This window comes from Phyllobates terribilis, unplaced genomic scaffold (assembly GCF_046119375.1).
Source record: "Phyllobates terribilis strain yellow unplaced genomic scaffold, ASM4611937v1 Scaffold_7__3_contigs__length_470593459, whole genome shotgun sequence".
NCBI lineage: Eukaryota > Metazoa > Chordata > Amphibia > Anura > Dendrobatidae > Phyllobates > Phyllobates terribilis.
Genome location: NW_027362767.1, coordinates 11,803,490 through 11,822,949, shown reverse-complemented (window position 1 = coordinate 11,822,949; position 19,460 = coordinate 11,803,490). Strand labels below are relative to the sequence as shown.

At 56.7% G+C, this 19,460-nt stretch overlaps 1 protein-coding gene across 4 annotated transcripts in view; it reads left to right on the top strand.

Moving 5' to 3' along the window:
• CEP128 (centrosomal protein 128) overlaps nt 1-19,460 on the top strand; it is a 331,982-nt gene that overhangs the window by 41,910 nt on the left and 270,612 nt on the right. For 3 of the 4 annotated variants that reach the window (XM_073638151.1, XM_073638149.1, XM_073638152.1), the window contains 4 exons: nt 9,724-9,810; nt 11,244-11,318; nt 12,327-12,444; nt 13,344-13,504. In XM_073638151.1, the coding sequence (XP_073494252.1) occupies nt 9,724-9,810; nt 11,244-11,318; nt 12,327-12,444; nt 13,344-13,504 (441 nt within the window). The remainder of the gene's footprint in view (nt 1-9,723; nt 9,811-11,243; nt 11,319-12,326; nt 12,445-13,343; nt 13,505-19,460) is intronic. The other variant, XM_073638150.1, reaches the window with a different exon arrangement.

The window sequence follows — 19,460 nt, the reverse complement described above, 5'->3', positions numbered from 1 at the left end:
ATGTTTCTTATTCTGCCGTGTCGTCACGTTCAGACACAGCGGGGAGACTTCTCCAGCCGAATGCCCTGGAAATCAGCCGGCATTTACACCACATTTGCACCTTGTTGGATAAGGGGACATTGTCATGTGACTTTTCAATATGGCGCTGTGTAACTGTCACGCAAGGTGAGGGAAGAACCAAGTGTACAATGACGGGAAGTGGGGGAGGAAGCCCAAACACTAGGGAAAGGGGGAGTGGAGATCCCTAGGCTGATCTAATATCACTCTGACTACCCTATCGTCCCTAAATAGGTACCACACCTATCGCCGAGCAGGAAACCCTAGATAGGGAGGGGACGGGGTGAGCACTAGTCAGCCCCCACTGCTACTAAAGACAAACAGGTAAACTGACAAGGGAAACGCGATGAGTTATGTAATCACAGGGGAGTCTCTCCCTTCAGCATAAAATAGTTTGCTGAGGCTGGAGCCGTGTTCTTTGTCCGGGAGTATATGTCTATCATAGTGGAGGACCTGTTCGATAACCGTTTAAGCGGAGCGTCTCCCCTCCACCTATTTGAATTGTCGCAGCAATCTACACTACCGTTCAAAAGTTTGGGGTCATGTAGAAATTTCATTATTTTTTAAAGAAAAGCACATTTTTTTTCAATGAAGTTAACATTAAATGAATCAGAAATACCCTCTATACATTGTTAATGTGGTAAATGACTATTCTAGCTGCAAAGGTCTTGTTTTTATTGCAATATCTACATAGGTGTATAGAGGCCCATTTCCAACATCCACCACTCCAGTGTTTTAATAGTACATTGTGTTTGCTAACTGTGAAAGAAGGATAAAGGATGTTTAGAAAACCCTTGCACAAGTATGTTATCCCAGCTGAAAATGGTTTGGCTGATTTGAGAAGCTATAACATTGACTTTCCTTTGAGCTAGTTGAGAATCTGGAGCATTACATTTGTTTGTTCTATGAAACTCTCTAAATGGCCAGAAAAAGAGAACTTTCATGTGAAAGTCGACAGTCTATTCTTGTTCTTAGAAATGAAGGCTATTCCATGCGATAAGTTGCCAAGAAACTGAAGATTTCCTACAAGGGTGTGTACTACTCCCTTCAGAGGAGAGCACAAACAGGCTCTAACCAGAGTAGAAAGAGAAGTGGAGGCCCCGCTGCACAACTGAGCAACAAGACAAGTACATTAGAGCCTCTAGTGTGAGAAATCGACGCCTCACAGCTCCTCAACTGGCAGCTTCATTACATAGTACACGCAAAACACCAGTGTCAACGTCTACAGTGAAGAGGCAACTCAGGCCTTCAGGGCAAAGAAAAAGCTATATCTGAGACTGGCTAATAAAAGGAAAAGATTAATATGGGCAAAAGAACACAGACATTGGACAGAGGAAGATTGGAAAAAAGTTTTATTGACAGACAAATCAAAGTTTGAGGTGTTTGGATCACACAGAAGAACATTTGTGAGACACAGAACAACTGAAAAGATGCTGGAAGAGTGGCTGACGCCATCTGTCAAGCATGGTGGAGGTAATGTGATGGTCTGGGGTTGCTTTGGTGCTGGTAAAGTGGGAGATTTGTACAAGGTAAATGGGATTTTGAATAAGGAAGACTTGCACTCCATTTTGGAACGCCATGCCATACCCTGTGGACAGCGCTTGATTGGAGCCAATTTCATCCTACAACAGGACAATGACCCAAAGCACACCTCCAAATTATACATGAACTATAGGGAAGAAGCCGGCAGCTGGTATTCTATCTGTAATGGAGCGGCCAGCGCAGTCACCAGATCTCAACCCCATTGAGCTGTTGTGGGAGCATCTTGACCGTATGGTACGAAAAAAGTGCCCATCAAGCCAATCCAACTTGTGGAGGGGCTTCAGGAAGCATTGGGGGGAAATGTCTCAAGATGACCTCAGCAAATTAACAGCTAGAATGCCAAAGGTCTGCAATGCTGGAATTGCTGCAAAGGAGCATTCTGTGACCAAAGCAAAGTCTGAAGGAGAAAATTATTCCTTCTAATAAAAATCATTATTTCTAACCTTCTCAATGTCTGGACGATATTTTCTATTCATTTTGCAACTCATTTGATAAATAAAAGTATCATGGAAAACACAAAATTGTCTGGGTGACCCCAAACTTTTGAACAATGATTACCGCCCCCCATCATCCCTCACCTGCCCATACACACAATAATGACCGCCCCATCATCCCTCACCTGCCCATACACATGATGACCGCCCCCCCCATCATCCCTCACCTGCCCATACACATGATGACCGCCCCCCCCATCATCCCTCACCTGCCCATACACATGATGACCGCCCCCCATCATCCCTCACCTGCCCATACACATGATGACCGCCCCCCATCATCCCTCACCTGCCCATACACATGATGACCGCCCCCCCATCATCTCTCACCTGCCCATACACATGACCGCCCCTATCATCCCTCACCTGCCCATACACACAATAATGACCGCCCCATCATCCCTCACCTGCCCATACACATGACCGCCACCCCATCATCCCTCACCTGCCCATACACACAATAATGACCGCCCCATCATCCCTCACCTGCCCATACACATGATGACTGCCCCCCATCATCCCTCACCTGCCCATACACATGATGACCGCCCCCCATCATCCCTCACCTGCCCATACACATGATGACCGCCCCCCCATCATCTCTCACCTGCCCATACACATGACCGCCCCCCCATCATCTCTCACCTGCCCATACACATGATGACCGCCCCCCCATCATCCCTCACCTGCCCATACACATGATGACCGCCCCCCATCATCCCTCACCTGCCCATACACATGATGACCGCCCCCCATCATCCCTCACCTGCCCATACACATGACCGCCCCCCCATCATCTCACCTGCCCATACACATGATGACCGCCCCCCATCATCCCTCACCTGCCCATACACATGATGACCGCCCCCCATCATCCCTCACCTGCCCATACACATGATGACCGCCCCCCATCATCCCTCACCTGCCCATACACACAATAATGACCGCCCCATCATCCCTCACCTGCCCATACACATGATGACCGCCCCCCCCATCATCCCTCACCTGCCCATACACATGATGACCGCCCCCCATCATCCCTCACCTGCCCATACACACCATGATGACCGCCCCCCATCATCCCTCACCTGCCCATACACATGATGACCGCCCCCCATCATCTCTCACCTGCCCATACACACAATGATGACCGCCCCCCCATCATCCCTCACCTGCCCATACACATGATGACTGCCCCCCCATCATCTCTCACCTGCCCATACACATGATGACCGCCCCCCCATCATCTCTCACCTGCCCATACACATGATGACCGCCCCCCATCATCTCTCACCTGCCCATACACATGATGACCGCCCCCCATCATCTCTCACCTGCCCATACACATGATGACCGCCCCCCCATCATCCCTCACCTGCCCATACAAATGATGACCGCCCCCCCATCATCCCTCACCTGCCCATACACATGATGACCGCCCCTATCATCTCTCACCTGCCCATACACATGATGACCGCCCCCCCATCATCTCTCACCTGCCCATACACATGACGGCCCCCCCATCATCTCTCACCTGCCCATACACATGATGACCGCCCCCCATCATCTCTCACCTGCCCATACACATGATGACTGCCCCCCCATCATCTCTCACCTGCCCATACACATGATGACCGCCCCCCCATCATCTCTCACCTGCCCATACACATGATGACCGCCCCCCCATCATCTCTCACCTGCCCATACACATGATGACCGCCCCCCCATCATCCCTCACCTGCCCATACACATGATGACCGCCCCCCCATCATCCCTCACCTGCCCATACACATGATGACCGCCCCCCATCATCCCTCACCTGCCCATACACATGATGACCGCCCCCCCATCATCCCTCACCTGCCCATACACATGATGACCGCCCCCCATCATCCCTCACCTGCCCATACACATGATGACCGCCCCCCCATCATCTCTCACCTGCCCATACACATGATGACCGCCCCCCCATCATCCCTCACCTGCCCATACACATGACGGCCCCCCCATCATCTCTCACCTGCCCATACACATGATGACCGCCCCCCCATCATCTCTCACCTGCCCATACACATGATGACCGCCCCCCCATCATCCCTCACCTGCCCATACACATGATGACCGCCCCCCCATCATCCCTCACCTGCCCATACACATGATGACCGCCCCCCCATCATCCCTCACCTGCCCATACACATGATGACCGCCCCTATCATCTCTCACCTGCCCATACACATGATGACCGCCCCCCCATCATCTCTCACCTGCCCATACACATGACGGCCCCCCCATCATCTCTCACCTGCCCATACACATGATGACCGCCCCCCCATCATCTCTCACCTGCCCATACACATGATGACCGCCCCCCCATCATCTCTCACCTGCCCATACACATGATGACCGCCCCCCATCATCTCTCACCTGCCCATACACATGATGACCGCCCCCCATCATCTCTCACCTGCCCATACACATGATGACCGCCCCCCCATCATCTCTCACCTGCCCATACACACCATGATGACCGCCCCCCATCATCTCTCACCTGCCCATACACATGATGACCGCCCCCCCATCATCTCTCACCTGCCCATACACATGATGACCGCCCCCCCATCATCCCTCACCTGCCCATACACATGATGACCGCCCCCCATCATCTCTCACCTGCTCATACACACCATGATGACCGCCCCCCATCATCTCTCACCTGCCCATACACATGATGACCGCCCCCCCATCATCTCTCACCTGCCCATACACATGATGACCGCCCCCCCCATCATCCCTCACCTGCCCATACACATGATGACCGCCCCCCATCATCCCTCACCTGCCCATACACATGATGACCGCCCCCCCATCATCCCTCACCTGCCCATACACATGATGACCGCCCCCCCATCATCTCTCACCTGCCCATACACATGATGACTGCCCCCCATCATCCCTCACCTGCCCATACACATGATGACCGCCCCCCCATCATCCCTCACCTGCCCATACACATGATGACCGCCCCCCATCATCCCTCACCTGCCCATACACATGATGACTGCCCCCCCATCATCTCTCACCTGCCCATACACATGATGACCGCCCCCCATCATCCCTCACCTGCCCATACACATGATGACCGCCCCTATCATCTCTCACCTGCCCATACACATGATGACCGCCCCCATCATCCCTCACCTGCCCATACACATGATGACCGCCCCCCATCATCCCTCACCTGCCCATACACATGATGACCGCCCCCCATCATCCCTCACCTGCCCATACACACAATGATGACTGCCCCCTCATCATCCCTCACCTGCCCATACACATGATGACCGCCCCCCATCATCCCTCACCTGCCCATACACATGATGACCGCCCCCCCATCATCCCTCACCTGCCCATACACATGATGACCGCCCCTATCATCTCTCACCTGCCCATACACATGATGACCGCCCCCCCATCATCTCTCACCTGCCCATACACATGACGGCCCCCCCATCATCTCTCACCTGCCCATACACATGATGACCGCCCCCCATCATCTCTCACCTGCCCATACACATGACGGCCCCCCCATCATCTCTCACCTGCCCATACACATGATGACCGCCCCCCCATCATCTCTCACCTGCCCATACACATGATGACCGCCCCCCCATCATCTCTCACCTGCCCATACACATGATGACCGCCCCCCATCATCTCTCACCTGCCCATACACATGATGACCGCCCCCCCATCATCCCTCACCTGCCCATACACATGATGACCGCCCCCCCATCATCTCTCACCTGCCCATACACATGATGACCGCCCCCCCATCATCTCTCACCTGCCCATACACACCATGATGACCGCCCCCCATCATCTCTCACCTGCCCATACACATGATGACCGCCCCCCCATCATCTCTCACCTGCCCATACACATGATGACCGCCCCCCCATCATCCCTCACCTGCCCATACACATGATGACCGCCCCCCCCATCATCCCTCACCTGCCCATACACATGATGACCGCCCCCCATCATCCCTCACCTGCCCATACACATGATGACCGCCCCCCATCATCCCTCACCTGCCCATACACATGATGACCGCCCCCCCATCATCCCTCACCTGCCCATACACATGATGACCGCCCCCCATCATCCCTCACCTGCCCATACACATGATGACCGCCCCTATCATCTCTCACCTGCCCATACACATGATGACCGCCCCCCATCATCCCTCACCTGCCCATACACATGATGACCGCCCCCCATCATCCCTCACCTGCCCATACACATGATGACTGCCCCCCATCATCCCTCACCTGCCCATACACATGATGACCGCCCCCCCATCATCCCTCACCTGCCCATACACATGATGACCGCCCCTATCATCTCTCACCTGCCCATACACATGATGACCGCCCCCCATCATCCCTCACCTGCCCATACACATGATGACCGCCCCCCATCATCCCTCACCTGCCCATACACATGATGACTGCCCCCCATCATCCCTCACCTGCCCATACACATGATGACCGCCCCCCCATCATCCCTCACCTGCCCATACACATGATGACCGCCCCCCATCATCCCTCACCTGCCCATACACATGATGACCGCCCCCCCATCATCTCTCACCTGCCCATACACATGATGACCGCCCCCCATCATCCCTCACCTGCCCATACACATGATGACCGCCCCTATCATCTCTCACCTGCCCATACACATGATGACCGCCCCCCATCATCCCTCACCTGCCCATACACATGATGACCGCCCCCCATCATCCCTCACCTGCCCATACACATGATGACCGCCCCCCATCATCCCTCACCTGCCCATACACACAATGATGACTGACCCCTCATCATCCCTCACCTGCCCATACACATGATGACCGCCCCCCATCATCCCTCACCTGCCCATACACATGATGACCGCCCCCCCATCATCCCTCACCTGCCCATACACATGATGACCGCCCCCCATCATCCCTCACCTGCCCATACACATGATGACCGCCCCCCATCATCCCTCACCTGCCCATACACATGATGACCGCCCCCCATCATCCCTCACCTGCCCATACACATGATGACCGCCCCCCCATCATCTCTCACCTGCCCATACACATGATGACCACCCCTATCATCTCACCTGCCCATACACATGATGACCGCCCCCCATCATCCCTCACCTGCCCATACACATGATGACCGCCCCCCCATCATCTCTCACCTGCCCATACACATGATGACCGCCCCCCCATCATCCCTCACCTGCCCATACACATGATGACCGCCAGCCTCCGGGGGTAACAGTGGATGGTTCCTTGTCCACTACAGGGAGCGGTGACACGTGACGTCATTGTGTTCTGATTCTTAGAGGGACATGCATGAATATAAATATCTGCAGCAATAAAGCCAGTTTCCTTCAGGATTTTATCCTGCGTCCTGACGTGTGTGAAAAGCCGCATAGTCTGCCGATCATAGTTCAGTGATGGAGGATAAACGGCGCCGGCTGCTGCTGCAGATCATCACTGCTGAGCCTCCACATCGTCTTTTTTTTAAGGCTACCCCCACCCTTCCAGTTTTGGGGTCCCTAACGTGTCCCCTCTCCCCAGACTCTGTCTTGTTCTGATCATTCAGCAAAAACCCAGAAGTGAAGAATGGTGTCTGGCCGCACTCGGCTGTAGGAGGCGACCCTTTCATCTTCCCGGTACTCGTTCCTCCGATCTCTGGAGCTCGTGTCTCGCTCAGCCTGAGCGCCTTCATATTCACATCCAGGCGTCTGGAAATATTCACACTTAAAAGAGGAGAGACCGCGAGTTATTAAAGGATTAAAGATGCCCAGGGGCTCCACCACCGCTCGCTGCTGCTCCGCCACCGCTCGCTGCTGCTCCGCCACCACTCGCTGCTGCTCCGCCACCACTCGCTGCTCCTCCGCCACCGCTCGAAGCTACTCCCCTGCCACCGCTCGAGGCTACTCCCCTGCCACCGCTCGCTGCTGCTCCCCTGCCACCGCTCGAGGCTACTCCCCTGCCACCGCTCGCTGCTGCTCCCCTGCCACCGCTCGAGGCTACTCCCCTGCCACCGCTCGCTGCTGCTCCCCTGCCACCGCTCGAGGCTACTCCCCTGCCACCGCTCGCTGCTGCTCCCCTGCCACCGCTCGAGGCTACTCCCCTGCCACCGCTCGCTGCTGCTCCCCTGCCACCGCTCGAGGCTACTCCCCTGCCACCCCTCGCTGCTGCTCCCCTGCCACCCCTCGGTGCTGCTCCCCTGCCACTGCTCGCTGCTGCTCCCCTGCCACCGCTCGAGGCTACTCCCCTGCCACCGATCGCTGCTGCTCCCCTGCCACCGCTCGAGGCTACTCCCCTGCCACTCCTCGCTGCTGCTCCCCTGCCACCCCTCGCTGCTGCTCCCCTGCCACCGCTCGCTGCTGCTCCCCTGCCACCCCTCGCTGCTGCTCCCCTGCCACACCTCGCTGCTGCTCCCCTGCCACCCCTCGCTGCTGCTCCCCTGCCACCGCTCGCTGCTGCTCCCCTGCCACCCCTCGCTGCTGCTCCCCTGCCACCCCTCGCTGCTGCTCCCCTGCCACCCCTCGCTGCTGCTCCCCTGCCACCCCTCGCTGCTGCTCCCCTGCCACCCCTCGCTGCTGCTCCCCTGCCACCCCTCGCTGCTGCTCCCCTGCCACCGCTCGCTGCTGCTCCCCTGCCACCGCTCGCTGCTCCTCCTGATGGAAGAGCGTTTAGGGCAATCAGGAGCCTGGCGTCGGGGGGAGTAAAGCTCAGAAAAGAGCAAGCATGAAAGAGCAGACGAGGAATGGTGCAAGTGGTGGACGGCCCTGGGGCCGCATCACTTACACAGAACTTTAGTGGATGGCAGATTTGGGGACTCTGTCTCCTACACGATTTCTTCATTAATTACTCCTGTCCTTCCACTCTTGCCTGTGATACTGTCTCTCTTGATTCTTGTAGGTTTTCTTGGGCTGCACATGTCTTACATCTGTACGAAGCATGCTGGGAGTTGTAGTCTCTTAGCTTCAGGGCACAGATAACCTCAGCTCTGTATCCAAACTTAATCTGAGACTGGAAATCCTTTTGTTAAGGTTGTTTTCCCATAAGTGATGGTCTATCTGCAGGACATGTCATCATGTAATGCTCAGTGGGGTCTGACTCATGGGACCCTGACCTACACTGACAATGGGGGGTGCTGTGCTGCTTTCTTGCTGCGTCCCTCACGGTTTCCCTGTACATCTGTCCCCAGCCGCCTCCATGCACATGAATATGGTGGGCTGCAGAGGTCGGGCCGCTGCTGATTGATGGGATCGCTTGGTGATATGCCGGCACTACATAATAACCTCTGAATTATACTCTAATGGTCCTCGCTATCATCATGTCATAAACTATGTCCCCTGAAGAGCTGCAATCACAATTCTGCAGCTGTCACTTGTAATTCCTCAGCATTGTGTAAGTGCAGCTTCTTACAAAGTCTATAGGATCTAGTCTGCCAAACGACCCTAAAATGAAAAATATATATATATCTTTAGTGTGAGTTTGGACCCCCAAGGCGCTGATCTGTGACCACCTACTCATTTATCTCATTCACTACAGGAGCTGAAAAAACGGGAATCCAAGTCTGATGAGATGGAGGCGGCACTGAAGGGCAACCTGGGCAAGCTGGAGAGCGAGAAGGGCCAGGTGTGGGGACGAAGACTGCACAAAGAGACTGCGCCTGATGTGGGGGTGTCTGACGTAACGGTCTGATGTGGAGGGTCTGATGTAACGTTCTGATGTGGGGGTCTGACATAAGGGTCTGGTGTGGGGGTCTGATGTAAGGGTCTGGTGTGGGGGGTCTGACGTTGGGGGTTTGGTGTAGGGGGCCTGGTGAGGGGGTCTGACGTAAGGGTCTGGTGTGGGGGGTCTGACATAAGGGTCTGATGTTGGGGGTCTGGTGTGGGGGGCTGACGTTGGTCTGGTGTGGGGGGACTGACGTAAGGGTTTAATGTGGGTGGTCTGGTGTAAGGGTCTGATGTGGGGGTTTGGTGTGGGGGGGGTCAGACGTAAGGGTCTGATGTGGGGGTCTGATATGGGGGGTCTGATGTGGGGGGTCTGACGTAAGGGTCTGGTGTGGGAAGATCTGACGTAGGGGTCTGACGTTGGGGGTCTGGCGTGGGGGTCTGGCGTGGGGGGTCTGGCGTAACGGTCTGATGTTGGGGGTCTGGTGTGGAGGGTCTGACATTGGGAGTCTGGTGTGGAGGGTCTGACGTAAGGGTCTGGTGTGGGGGGCTGACGTAAGGGTCTGATGTGGGGTTTGGTGTGGGGGGTCTGACGTAAGGGTCTGATGTGGGGGGGTCTGGTGTAAGGGTCTGGTGTGGGGGGCTGACGTTGGCGGTCTGGTGTGGGGGGTCTGACGTAAGGGTCTGATGTGGGAGTCTGATATGGGGGGTCTGACGTAAGGGTCTGGTGTGGGAAGATCTGACGTAATGGTCTGATGTGGGGGGGGTCTGGTGTAAGGGTCTGGTGTGGGGGGCTGACGTTGGCGGTCTGGTGTGGGGGGTCTGACGTAAGGGTCTCATATGGGGGGTCTGACGTAAGGGTCTGGTGTGGGAAGATCTGATGTAAGGGTCTGATGTGGGCGTTTGATGTGGGGGGTGTGGTGTAAGGGTCTGATGTGGGAGTTTGGTGTGGGGGGGTCTGACGTAAGGGTCTGATGTGGGGGTCTGATATGGGGGGTCTGACGTAAGGGTCAGATGTTGGGGGTCTGATGTGGGGGTTTGGTGTGGGGGGTCTGACATGAGGGTCTGGTGTGGGGGCTCTGACGCAAGGGTCTGATGGGGGGGTTTGCTGTGGGGGGTCTGATGTGGGGGTTTGGTGTGAGGGGTCTGATGGGGGGGTCTGATGTGGGGGGTCTGACGAAAGGTTTGGTGTGGGGGGTCTGGTGTAAGGGTCTGATATGGGGGGGTCTGATGTGGGGGTTTGGTGTGGGGGGTCTGATGTGGGGGTTTGGTGTGGGGGGTCTGACATAAGGGTCTGATGTGGGATTTGGTGTGGGGGGGTCTGATGTAAGGGTCTGACGTGGGGGTTCTGACGTGCTGACAGTTCTGTGTTCCCATTCTATACCCTTATTAAAGTTGCAGGAGGAGTTGGCGAGATACCGGAGGAGGCTGGATCAGAGCGAGGGCGGCCGGGAGTCTCTGCTCTGTCAGGTGCTGCCTCTACATAATGTTATCATTTATTAGCCATACAATGGCTGCGTTATCTGGTAAATGCTCTGCACCTGGTGTACTGGGGGTCCGATCTGTCGGGGAGGGTCAGTAATGTCTCCCCAGTGGTTATAGGTCCAGTCATAACAAGGAGATCCATGGAATGATGGAGATCCCAGGATGAGACGTCACTGATCTGCATGAGGACAACCTGATCAAAAACCTCTGGGAGTATTCAGTCCGGAGTCTGAGCCTCGTGCAGAAATCCCGGCACCTCCAGCCTCAGCTGCCGTCATTAATGGTCATCTGAGGAAGGTTCTGCCACTGGAAGCACTTAGGCCACGTAAGCGGCTCACACGTGTTAGTGTGACGATTTCTGCTCATACCCATCACTTACAGATCAGTAACCGGTCTATCCACCCTGTGATTTCTATCATTCCCCGAATTTTCCTTCTTGGTGTTTCGGTTTCAGTGTTGAGGAGTGTATATTTTGCACAAGAACTGTTCTGCAGTACCTGGCAGTGGCTACTACTCATTGGATGTCGCTGTGCTCTGCAGCCCCCTTATTAGTGTTTATATCCGGTGGCTGCTGGAACTTCTACCAACTGATCAGGGGGGAGTCTGGTGTCGGACCCCCACTCATCTAATATCCCCTGGGTAGGGGATCAGTATGTCATTACCGGACAATTCCTTTAAAACCATATTATATACAGTGGATTAGCTGTGTAACTAGAATGCAGCCTCTCCAGCCGTGGGGCCGGGCAGGCTCTCCAGCCGTGGGGCCGGGCAGGCTCTCCAGCCGTGGGGCCGGGCAGGCTCTCCAGCCGTGGGGCCGGGCAGGCTCTCCAGCCGTGGGGCCGGGCAGGCTCTCCAGCCGTGGATCATGATGTTTGGGCTTTGTTTTGTCGCAATGATGTTACTATATCTCTTGCACAGGAGCCTGCAGGTCATCTTCTCCGCTGTGATATTTCTTGAGAGATGATTGAATGTTTTTTATATTTTATGTTGTAGGTGGAGAATCTGCGCAGTCAACTAGTGAAGATGGAGGAGGAGCGTGGACAACTGCAGCACCAAATCTCCGTACAAAGCCAGCAGGAGACCCTGGAGGAGCATCTCAGGGTCCGGGCAGGTAACGCCTCCAGCTCCCCGCTGCTCTCTGTGTAATCTATAGATCCGGTTCTTTGCATGAGACCCCGGAGGAGCAGCGCAGGGTCCGGGCAGGTAACGCCTCCAGCTCCCCGCTGCTCTCTGTGTAATCTATAGATCCGGTTCTGTGCATGAGACCCCGGAGGAGCAGCGCAGGGTCCGGGCAGGTAACGCCTCCAGCTCCCCGCTGCTCTCTGTGTAATCTGTAGATCTGGTTCTGTGCATGAGACCCTGGAGGAGCAGCGCAGGGTCCGGTCAGGTAACGCCTCCTGCTCCCCGCTGCTCTCTGTGTAATCTATAGATCCGGTTCTGTGCATGAGACCCCGGAGGAGCAGCGCAGGGTCCGGGCAGGTAACGCCTCCAGCTCCCCGCTGCTCTCTGTGTAATCTATAGATCTGGTTCTGTGCATGAGACCCCGGAGGAGCAGCGCAGGGTCCGGGCAGGTAACGCCTCCAGCTCCCTGCCGCTCTCTGTGTAATCTATAGATCCGGTTCTGTGCATGAGACCCCGGAGGAGCAGCGCAGGGTCCGGGCAGGTAACGCCTCCAGCTCCCCGCCGCTCTCTGTGTAATCTATAGATCCGGTTCTGTGCATGAGACCCCGGAGGAGCAGCGCAGGGTCCGGGCAGGTAACGCCTCCAGCTCCCCGCCGCTCTCTGTGTAATCTATAGATCCGGTTCTGTGCATGAGACCCCGGAGGAGCAGCGCAGGGTCCGGGCAGGTAACGCCTCCAGCTCCCCGCCGCTCTCTGTGTAATCTATAGATCCGGTTCTGTGCATGTCAGGATGTCTATAGATGGTGGGTGCAAGCCCACGGTGTGAAAGAGCGGCGATAATGATGTACGTGGAGACCACCGCTGAGGGATCTCTTCTGCTTCCCACCAGATGGAGAGCGATCAGAGCGGGAGAAGCAGGAGCTGCAGCGGCAGATTATCGAGCTGCGCACACAGCTGAGCCGCAGCGCCATTCTGGCGGAGATGGATGATCTGAAACGCAGCCTGGACCAGAAGGACAGAGAGAAGTTACAGCTGGCGGAGCACCTAGAGGTAGGTACACAAGGCGCTGCGGAGCTTAATCCCCCTACTCCGCCGCCATGTGTGACTCCAGCGTACGACCATCCCCATGTCCTTCCGTGGCTCCTTGCACCCTCGTGGGCCTCATGGCATTGCTGCGCCATAGCACGAGAAGTGACAGGTTATGGACTTAGTGATATTTTCTCTCCTTGGGTTTATCCTTGCCCTGTAATATTACAGGCCATGGCAGAACAGTGGGGTTACATGGCAGCCGGCCGTGGCAAAACGGTGGGGGTACATGGCAGCCCGCTGCGGCAGAACAGTGGGGGTACATGGCAGATGGTCGTGGCACTGCGGTAGTGACACATGGCAGCCGGCCGCGGCAAAACGGTGGGGGTACATGGCAGCCGGCCACGGCAGAACAGTGAGGGTACATGGCAGCCGGCCTTGACACAGCAGTGGGGATTACATGGCAGCCGGCCGCGGCAAAACGGTGGGGGTACATGGCAGCCGGCCACTGCAGAACAGTGAGGGTACATGGCAGCCGGCCTTGACACAGCAGTGGGGATTACATGGCAGCCGGCCGCGGCAGAACAGTGGGGGTACTTGGCAGCCAGCCATGGCACAGCGGTGGTGATACATGGCAGCCAGCCATGGCACAGCGGTGGTGATATATGATAACCGATCACGGCAGAATGGTATGGATACATAGCAGCTGGCCGTGGCACAGCGGTGGTGATACATGGCAGCCAGCCATGGCACAGCGGTGGTGATATATGGCAACCGACCACGGCAGAATGGTATGGATACATGGCAGCCGGCCGTGGCACAGCGGTGGTGATACATGGCCGCCGACTGCGGCAGAATGGTGATACTGTCACACAAGGTGTGGGAAAGACTAAGTGCATCACAAAAAGAAGGGGGGAAAGGTAGCCCAGACTCTAGGGAAAGGGGGGAGTGGAGACCTCCTAGGCTGATCTGATATCACCCTGACTCCCCTACCGTCCCTATATTGGTTCCTCACCAATCGCCGCACAGGAACCTAAACCCTGTATTTTCCTAGCTCTTGGCCCTGTATAGGGAAGGGGGGATGAGCACTAGTCGATCCCCACAAACAACTAAAGACAACAAGGGAGACAACCACGGGTGAAAGTAGCTTAGCTTTAGCCGACTTCAGAGAGATAACTCCAAGCGTCCTCCTAGCACCATAGAGGAAGATAGCAGTCTGATAGCTCCAAGCCTTCACAAGGAAACATGAGAGTATCACCGTCACCTCCTTGCTGCAAAGTGAAACTATTTAAACACCAAGGCCAGGGTGTCGATTAGCAGGAGGGATGCAGCTGCTGGGTCCTAAAGTGAAACAGCTAAGAAGGCGTCTGTAATGCCAAAGCGATACACAGTAGACGGCCGCGGCACAGCATTGGCGATACTCGTCAGCCGGCCGCGGCACAGTGGTGGCGATACATGGCAGCCGGCCGCGGCACAGCATTGGCGATACTCGTCAGCCGGCCGCGGCACAGCATTGGCGATACTCGTCAGCCGGCCGCGGCACAGTGGTGGCGATACATGGCAGCCGGCCGCGGCACAGCATTGGCGATACACGTCAGCCGGCCGCGGCACAGTGGTGGCGATACATGGCAGCCGGCCGTGGCACAGCATTGGCGATACTCGTCAGCCGGCCGCGGCACAGCGGTGGCGATACATGGCAGCCGGCCGCGGCACAGCATTGGCGATACTAGTCAGCCGGCCGCGGCACAGTGGTGGCGATACATGGCAGCCGGCCGTGGCACAGCATTGGCGATACTCGTCAGCCAGCTGCGGCATAGTGGTGGCGATACATGGCAGCTGGCCGTGGCACAGCGGTAGTGATACATGGCAGCCGGCCGCGGCACAGCATTGGCGATACTCGTCAGCCGGCCGCGGCACAGCGGTGGCGATACATGGCAGCCGGCCGCGGCACAGCATTGGCGATACTCGTCAGCCGGCCGCGGCACAGCGGTGGCGATACATGGCAGCCGGCCGCGGCACAGCATTGGCGATACATGGCAGCCGGCCGCGGCACAGCGGTGGCGATACATGGCAGCCGGCCGCGGCACAGCATTGGCGATACTCGTCAGCCGGCCGCGGCACAGCGGTGGCGATACATGGCAGCCGGCCGCGGCACAGCATTGGCGATACTCGTCAGCCGGCCGCGGCACAGCGGTGGCGATACATGGCAGCCGGCCGCGGCACAGCATTGGCGATACTCGTCAGCCGGCCGCGGCACAGCGGTGGCGATACATGGCAGCCGGCCGCGGCACAGCATTGGCGATACACGTCAGCCTTCCGCGGCACAGCATTGGCGATACTCGTCAGCCGGCCGTGGCACAGCATTGGCGATACTCATCAGCCGGCCGCGGCACAGTGGTGGCGATACATGGCAGCCGGCCGTGGCACAGCATTGGCGATACTCATCAGCCGGCCGCGGCACAGCGGTGGCGATACATGGCAGCCGGCCGTGGCACAGCATTGGCGATACTCATCAGCCGGCCGCGGCACAGCGGTGGCGATATATGGCAGCCGGCCGTGGCACAGCATTGGCGATACTCATCAGCCGGCCGCGGCACAGCGGTGGCGATACATGGCAGCCGGCCGCGGCACAGCATTGGCGATACTCATCAGCCGGCCGCGGCACAGCGGTGGCGATACATGGCAGCCGGCCGCGGCACAGCATTGGCGATACTCGTCAGCTGGCCGCGTTTATTCCGCATGATGATCTTCTTTAGAACAGTTTTATTGTTGCGGCTTTGGAGGTGATTACTCGTCGGCTGTAACGAGCGCCGTTACCCGTCCATGCCAGGTGCAGCCCCCAATGTGTCGCCTGGTGCCTGATAAATATCGACGCCATCGTGGTGTCCTGATGCCACACAAGCTTCTTTCAGCAGCAGATGGAAGGAAGGGAGACACAGTCATTACTAGTGGTAGGCGGAGCCCACATAGGATAGAACACCTCAGATTAAAAAAGAGTGTTGTCCGGCCCCTCCAGCTTGGGCTCCTCCTACTCCAGCTCTCCAGTCTAAAATTTGAGGTCACAGAGGATGGTCGCTGCTGGAAGCAGCTCCTCAGAAAATTTTTTTATTTTTATCGGACAGAGACTTGGACCCCCGTGGTCTTGAGGTCTCAGGGGTCTCAGCGCTGCTGGACCCCCACCCCTCCCTTGGCGGATCTGCATTACCCTTTGAGAGAGGTCCCTGCAGAACCCTGCCGGCCCCGGGGGATGAGGGATGCTTCCCTGGCGGGGACGCAAACCGCGCATCTGGGGTCACTGCGTTCTCCGCCCTGGGGGGAAGCTTGGGCACAGCGCCACAAATCCCTGGGGGTCCCTGTGGCGCTCAGCTGGGTGAGTACTCAGCATGTTAATGTGTTTTGAGTGCTCCAGCGGCTGCTGCGGCAGCCGCTGCTACATGTATTCAGGTGGTGACTTGTGTTTTTTTGTCCGCAGGTGGATGCCTGCAGGACATGGAAGCGGGGCAGGAGCGGAGAGCGGAGGAGTCGCGCGCGCTTTTTTTGAAGCCGGCGGGGGGCGTGGCTTCGCGCCTTCCCGGTCTTTCGCGGGCAGGAAGCGCTCTGAGCGCGCGTTTTCTCCTGCCCCTCCTCTTCCGGCTTCTCTCTCCTCACAGCGCGGCGGCCATTACTGAACGGCTTCCATCGGGCTCCTCACTCTCCTCTCCTCCCGACAGACCGAAGGAACACTGCACCGCGGCCAGCTGGGTGAGTCGCTTCTGCCTGTCAGGGCAGAAGCTTAACCCCTCACCCCCTCAGCGCAGGGCACCTTTCTGAGGCACAATAAGGTGGCAGACTGTGCTGTCCTGCAGCTATTACCTCATATAGAGGTTCCTTTTTTTGTCTGGGGCTCGCACATCCTTTTCATTTCACAGAGGTTGTGGGGAGTCTGCGACATTAACCCCTTATTAGGCGGTTATCCCTTAATTGGGGGTCAGCTGGGGTAGCTCTCTATTTAAGAACTTTAACCCTTCAGCTTTCTTTTAAGAAACCACACTGTCCTACTTACTGACAGGTTTAACCTGCCATATACTGTGTGAGGGCATGTCAAGGTCCGCTACAGGATCAGTCTCGCGTGTCTGACACGCAGGAGTCCTCGACGGCGTCAAGCGCAGCGGTTGGGGGTTTCGGTGATGGGGCAGTGGTCAAAATGGAGACCCTCACTCGTTCTATTGATGGCCTGTCTGACCTTCTAGGTTATTGGGTGTCAGCTAGATCCTCTCATGGCAGGAAGCGCCACAGGCCGGTACTGCCCTCCCCGCGCAGCGACTCGGAGATCTCTGTTATGGAGGGTTCCCCTTCAAGCTCAGATGGGGAGATGTCCAATTCGGATAAGGAGGATCGGCAGGGGCACTCTGCCTCTTTTTTGGGCCGTGCAGAGGCTTTTATTGGAGCCATGAGGGAGGCGTTACAGTTTCCGGAGGAGGTAACTAGACGTCCTGGTAAGTCGGCCCGGATGTTTCAGGAGTCGCATAGGTCGCGCTTGGCATTACCATCTCTGGATGAGCTTAATGGGGCAGTGGAGAAGGAACGCCTGTGTCCAGATAAACGGTATCCGTGTTCCACGGAGTTGATTGATAATTGGATTCCTTCTCCTGAAGTGGATGTCCCTTTATCCCAGCTTAGCAAATCCTCATTACTACCTGTTAAAGGGAAGGCGAGTCTGCAGGATCCGCTGGACAGAAAAACGGAGATGGCGGCGAAATCCATCTACGAGGCCGCGGGTCATGGATTCAGAGCGGTGCTAGGATCCATGTGTGCTTGTAAAGCTTCCCTAAGCTGGTTGGACCGTCTACGGACGGCGTGGCAGGATGGATCCCCGCTATCCGAGGTGGATGGGTTTTTCAAGTTGTTGGAGGATGCGGCCCGATATGGCAGTGATGCAGGTTTGGATACCGCGTCACTGCTGTCCAGGGCACAATCCTCGGCGGTCAAGAGCACTGTGGCTCAGATAGTGGACCGGGGACGCGGTTTCCAAGCAAGGTTTGCTATCTTTAGCTTACAAGGGTGGTCAGTTATTTGGATCTGACCTCACGGAGCTGATTGTCAAGGCAAAGGCAAAAGAAGCGGCCTTACCACAGCGAAGAACTGTGGCTTCTGCGTCGGGCAGGCCTAGTGCCGGTAGTAGTCGGCGGCCCTTTCGGTCCAGGGGACGGTCCGGTCAGCCCTCTTGGGGATCGGGTCGTCCCTTTTTTTCAGGAGAAAAGGCTTCTCAGAAATCCCGCACTCCCTGGAAACAGAGCTTCCGTCAAGACAAGCGGGAAGCTGACAAAAAGCCCGCTAAGGCGGACTGACGCCAGGTTTTCACTGGAGGGCTCTCGAGTGGGGGGTCGCCTGCTCCAATTCGAATCGATCCCGCGTTTCGGACGCCTGGGTGACGCGGGTTGTGTCAGCAGGCTACTTCATAGAGTTTCTTTCTCGACCCCCGGACAGGTTTTGCCGATCTCGCATTCCGTCAGAGCCCGAGCTAGTTGCCGCTCTACGGCAGGAGGTCGATTCCCTTCTGCTGAAGGGTGTGGTGGTACCGGTTCCGCCGGAGGACCGGGGAAGAGGGTTTTATTCAAACCTCTTTGTGGTCCCCAAAAAGGACAAATTTCGCCCCATTCTGGATCTCAAAAGATTGAATCGGCATGTCCGCACCCGGAAATTCCGCATGGAGTCGCTTCGCTCGGTTGTGGCGGCCCTGTCACAGAACGACTTTTTGGTGTCAATCGACATTTGCGACGCTTATTTGCATGTTCCCGTCGGAAGGGCCCACCAACGCTTCCTTCGTTTTGCCATAGGTCAGGACCATTTCCAGTTTGTGGCCCTACCATTCGGGTTGGCCTCGGCGCCCAGAGTTTTTACAAAAATTCTGGCACCTCTCATGGCGATCCTTCGAAGACAGGGGGTTACGGTTCTTCCCTACCTGGACGACCTTTTGATTGTGGCGTCCTCAAAGGAGGAG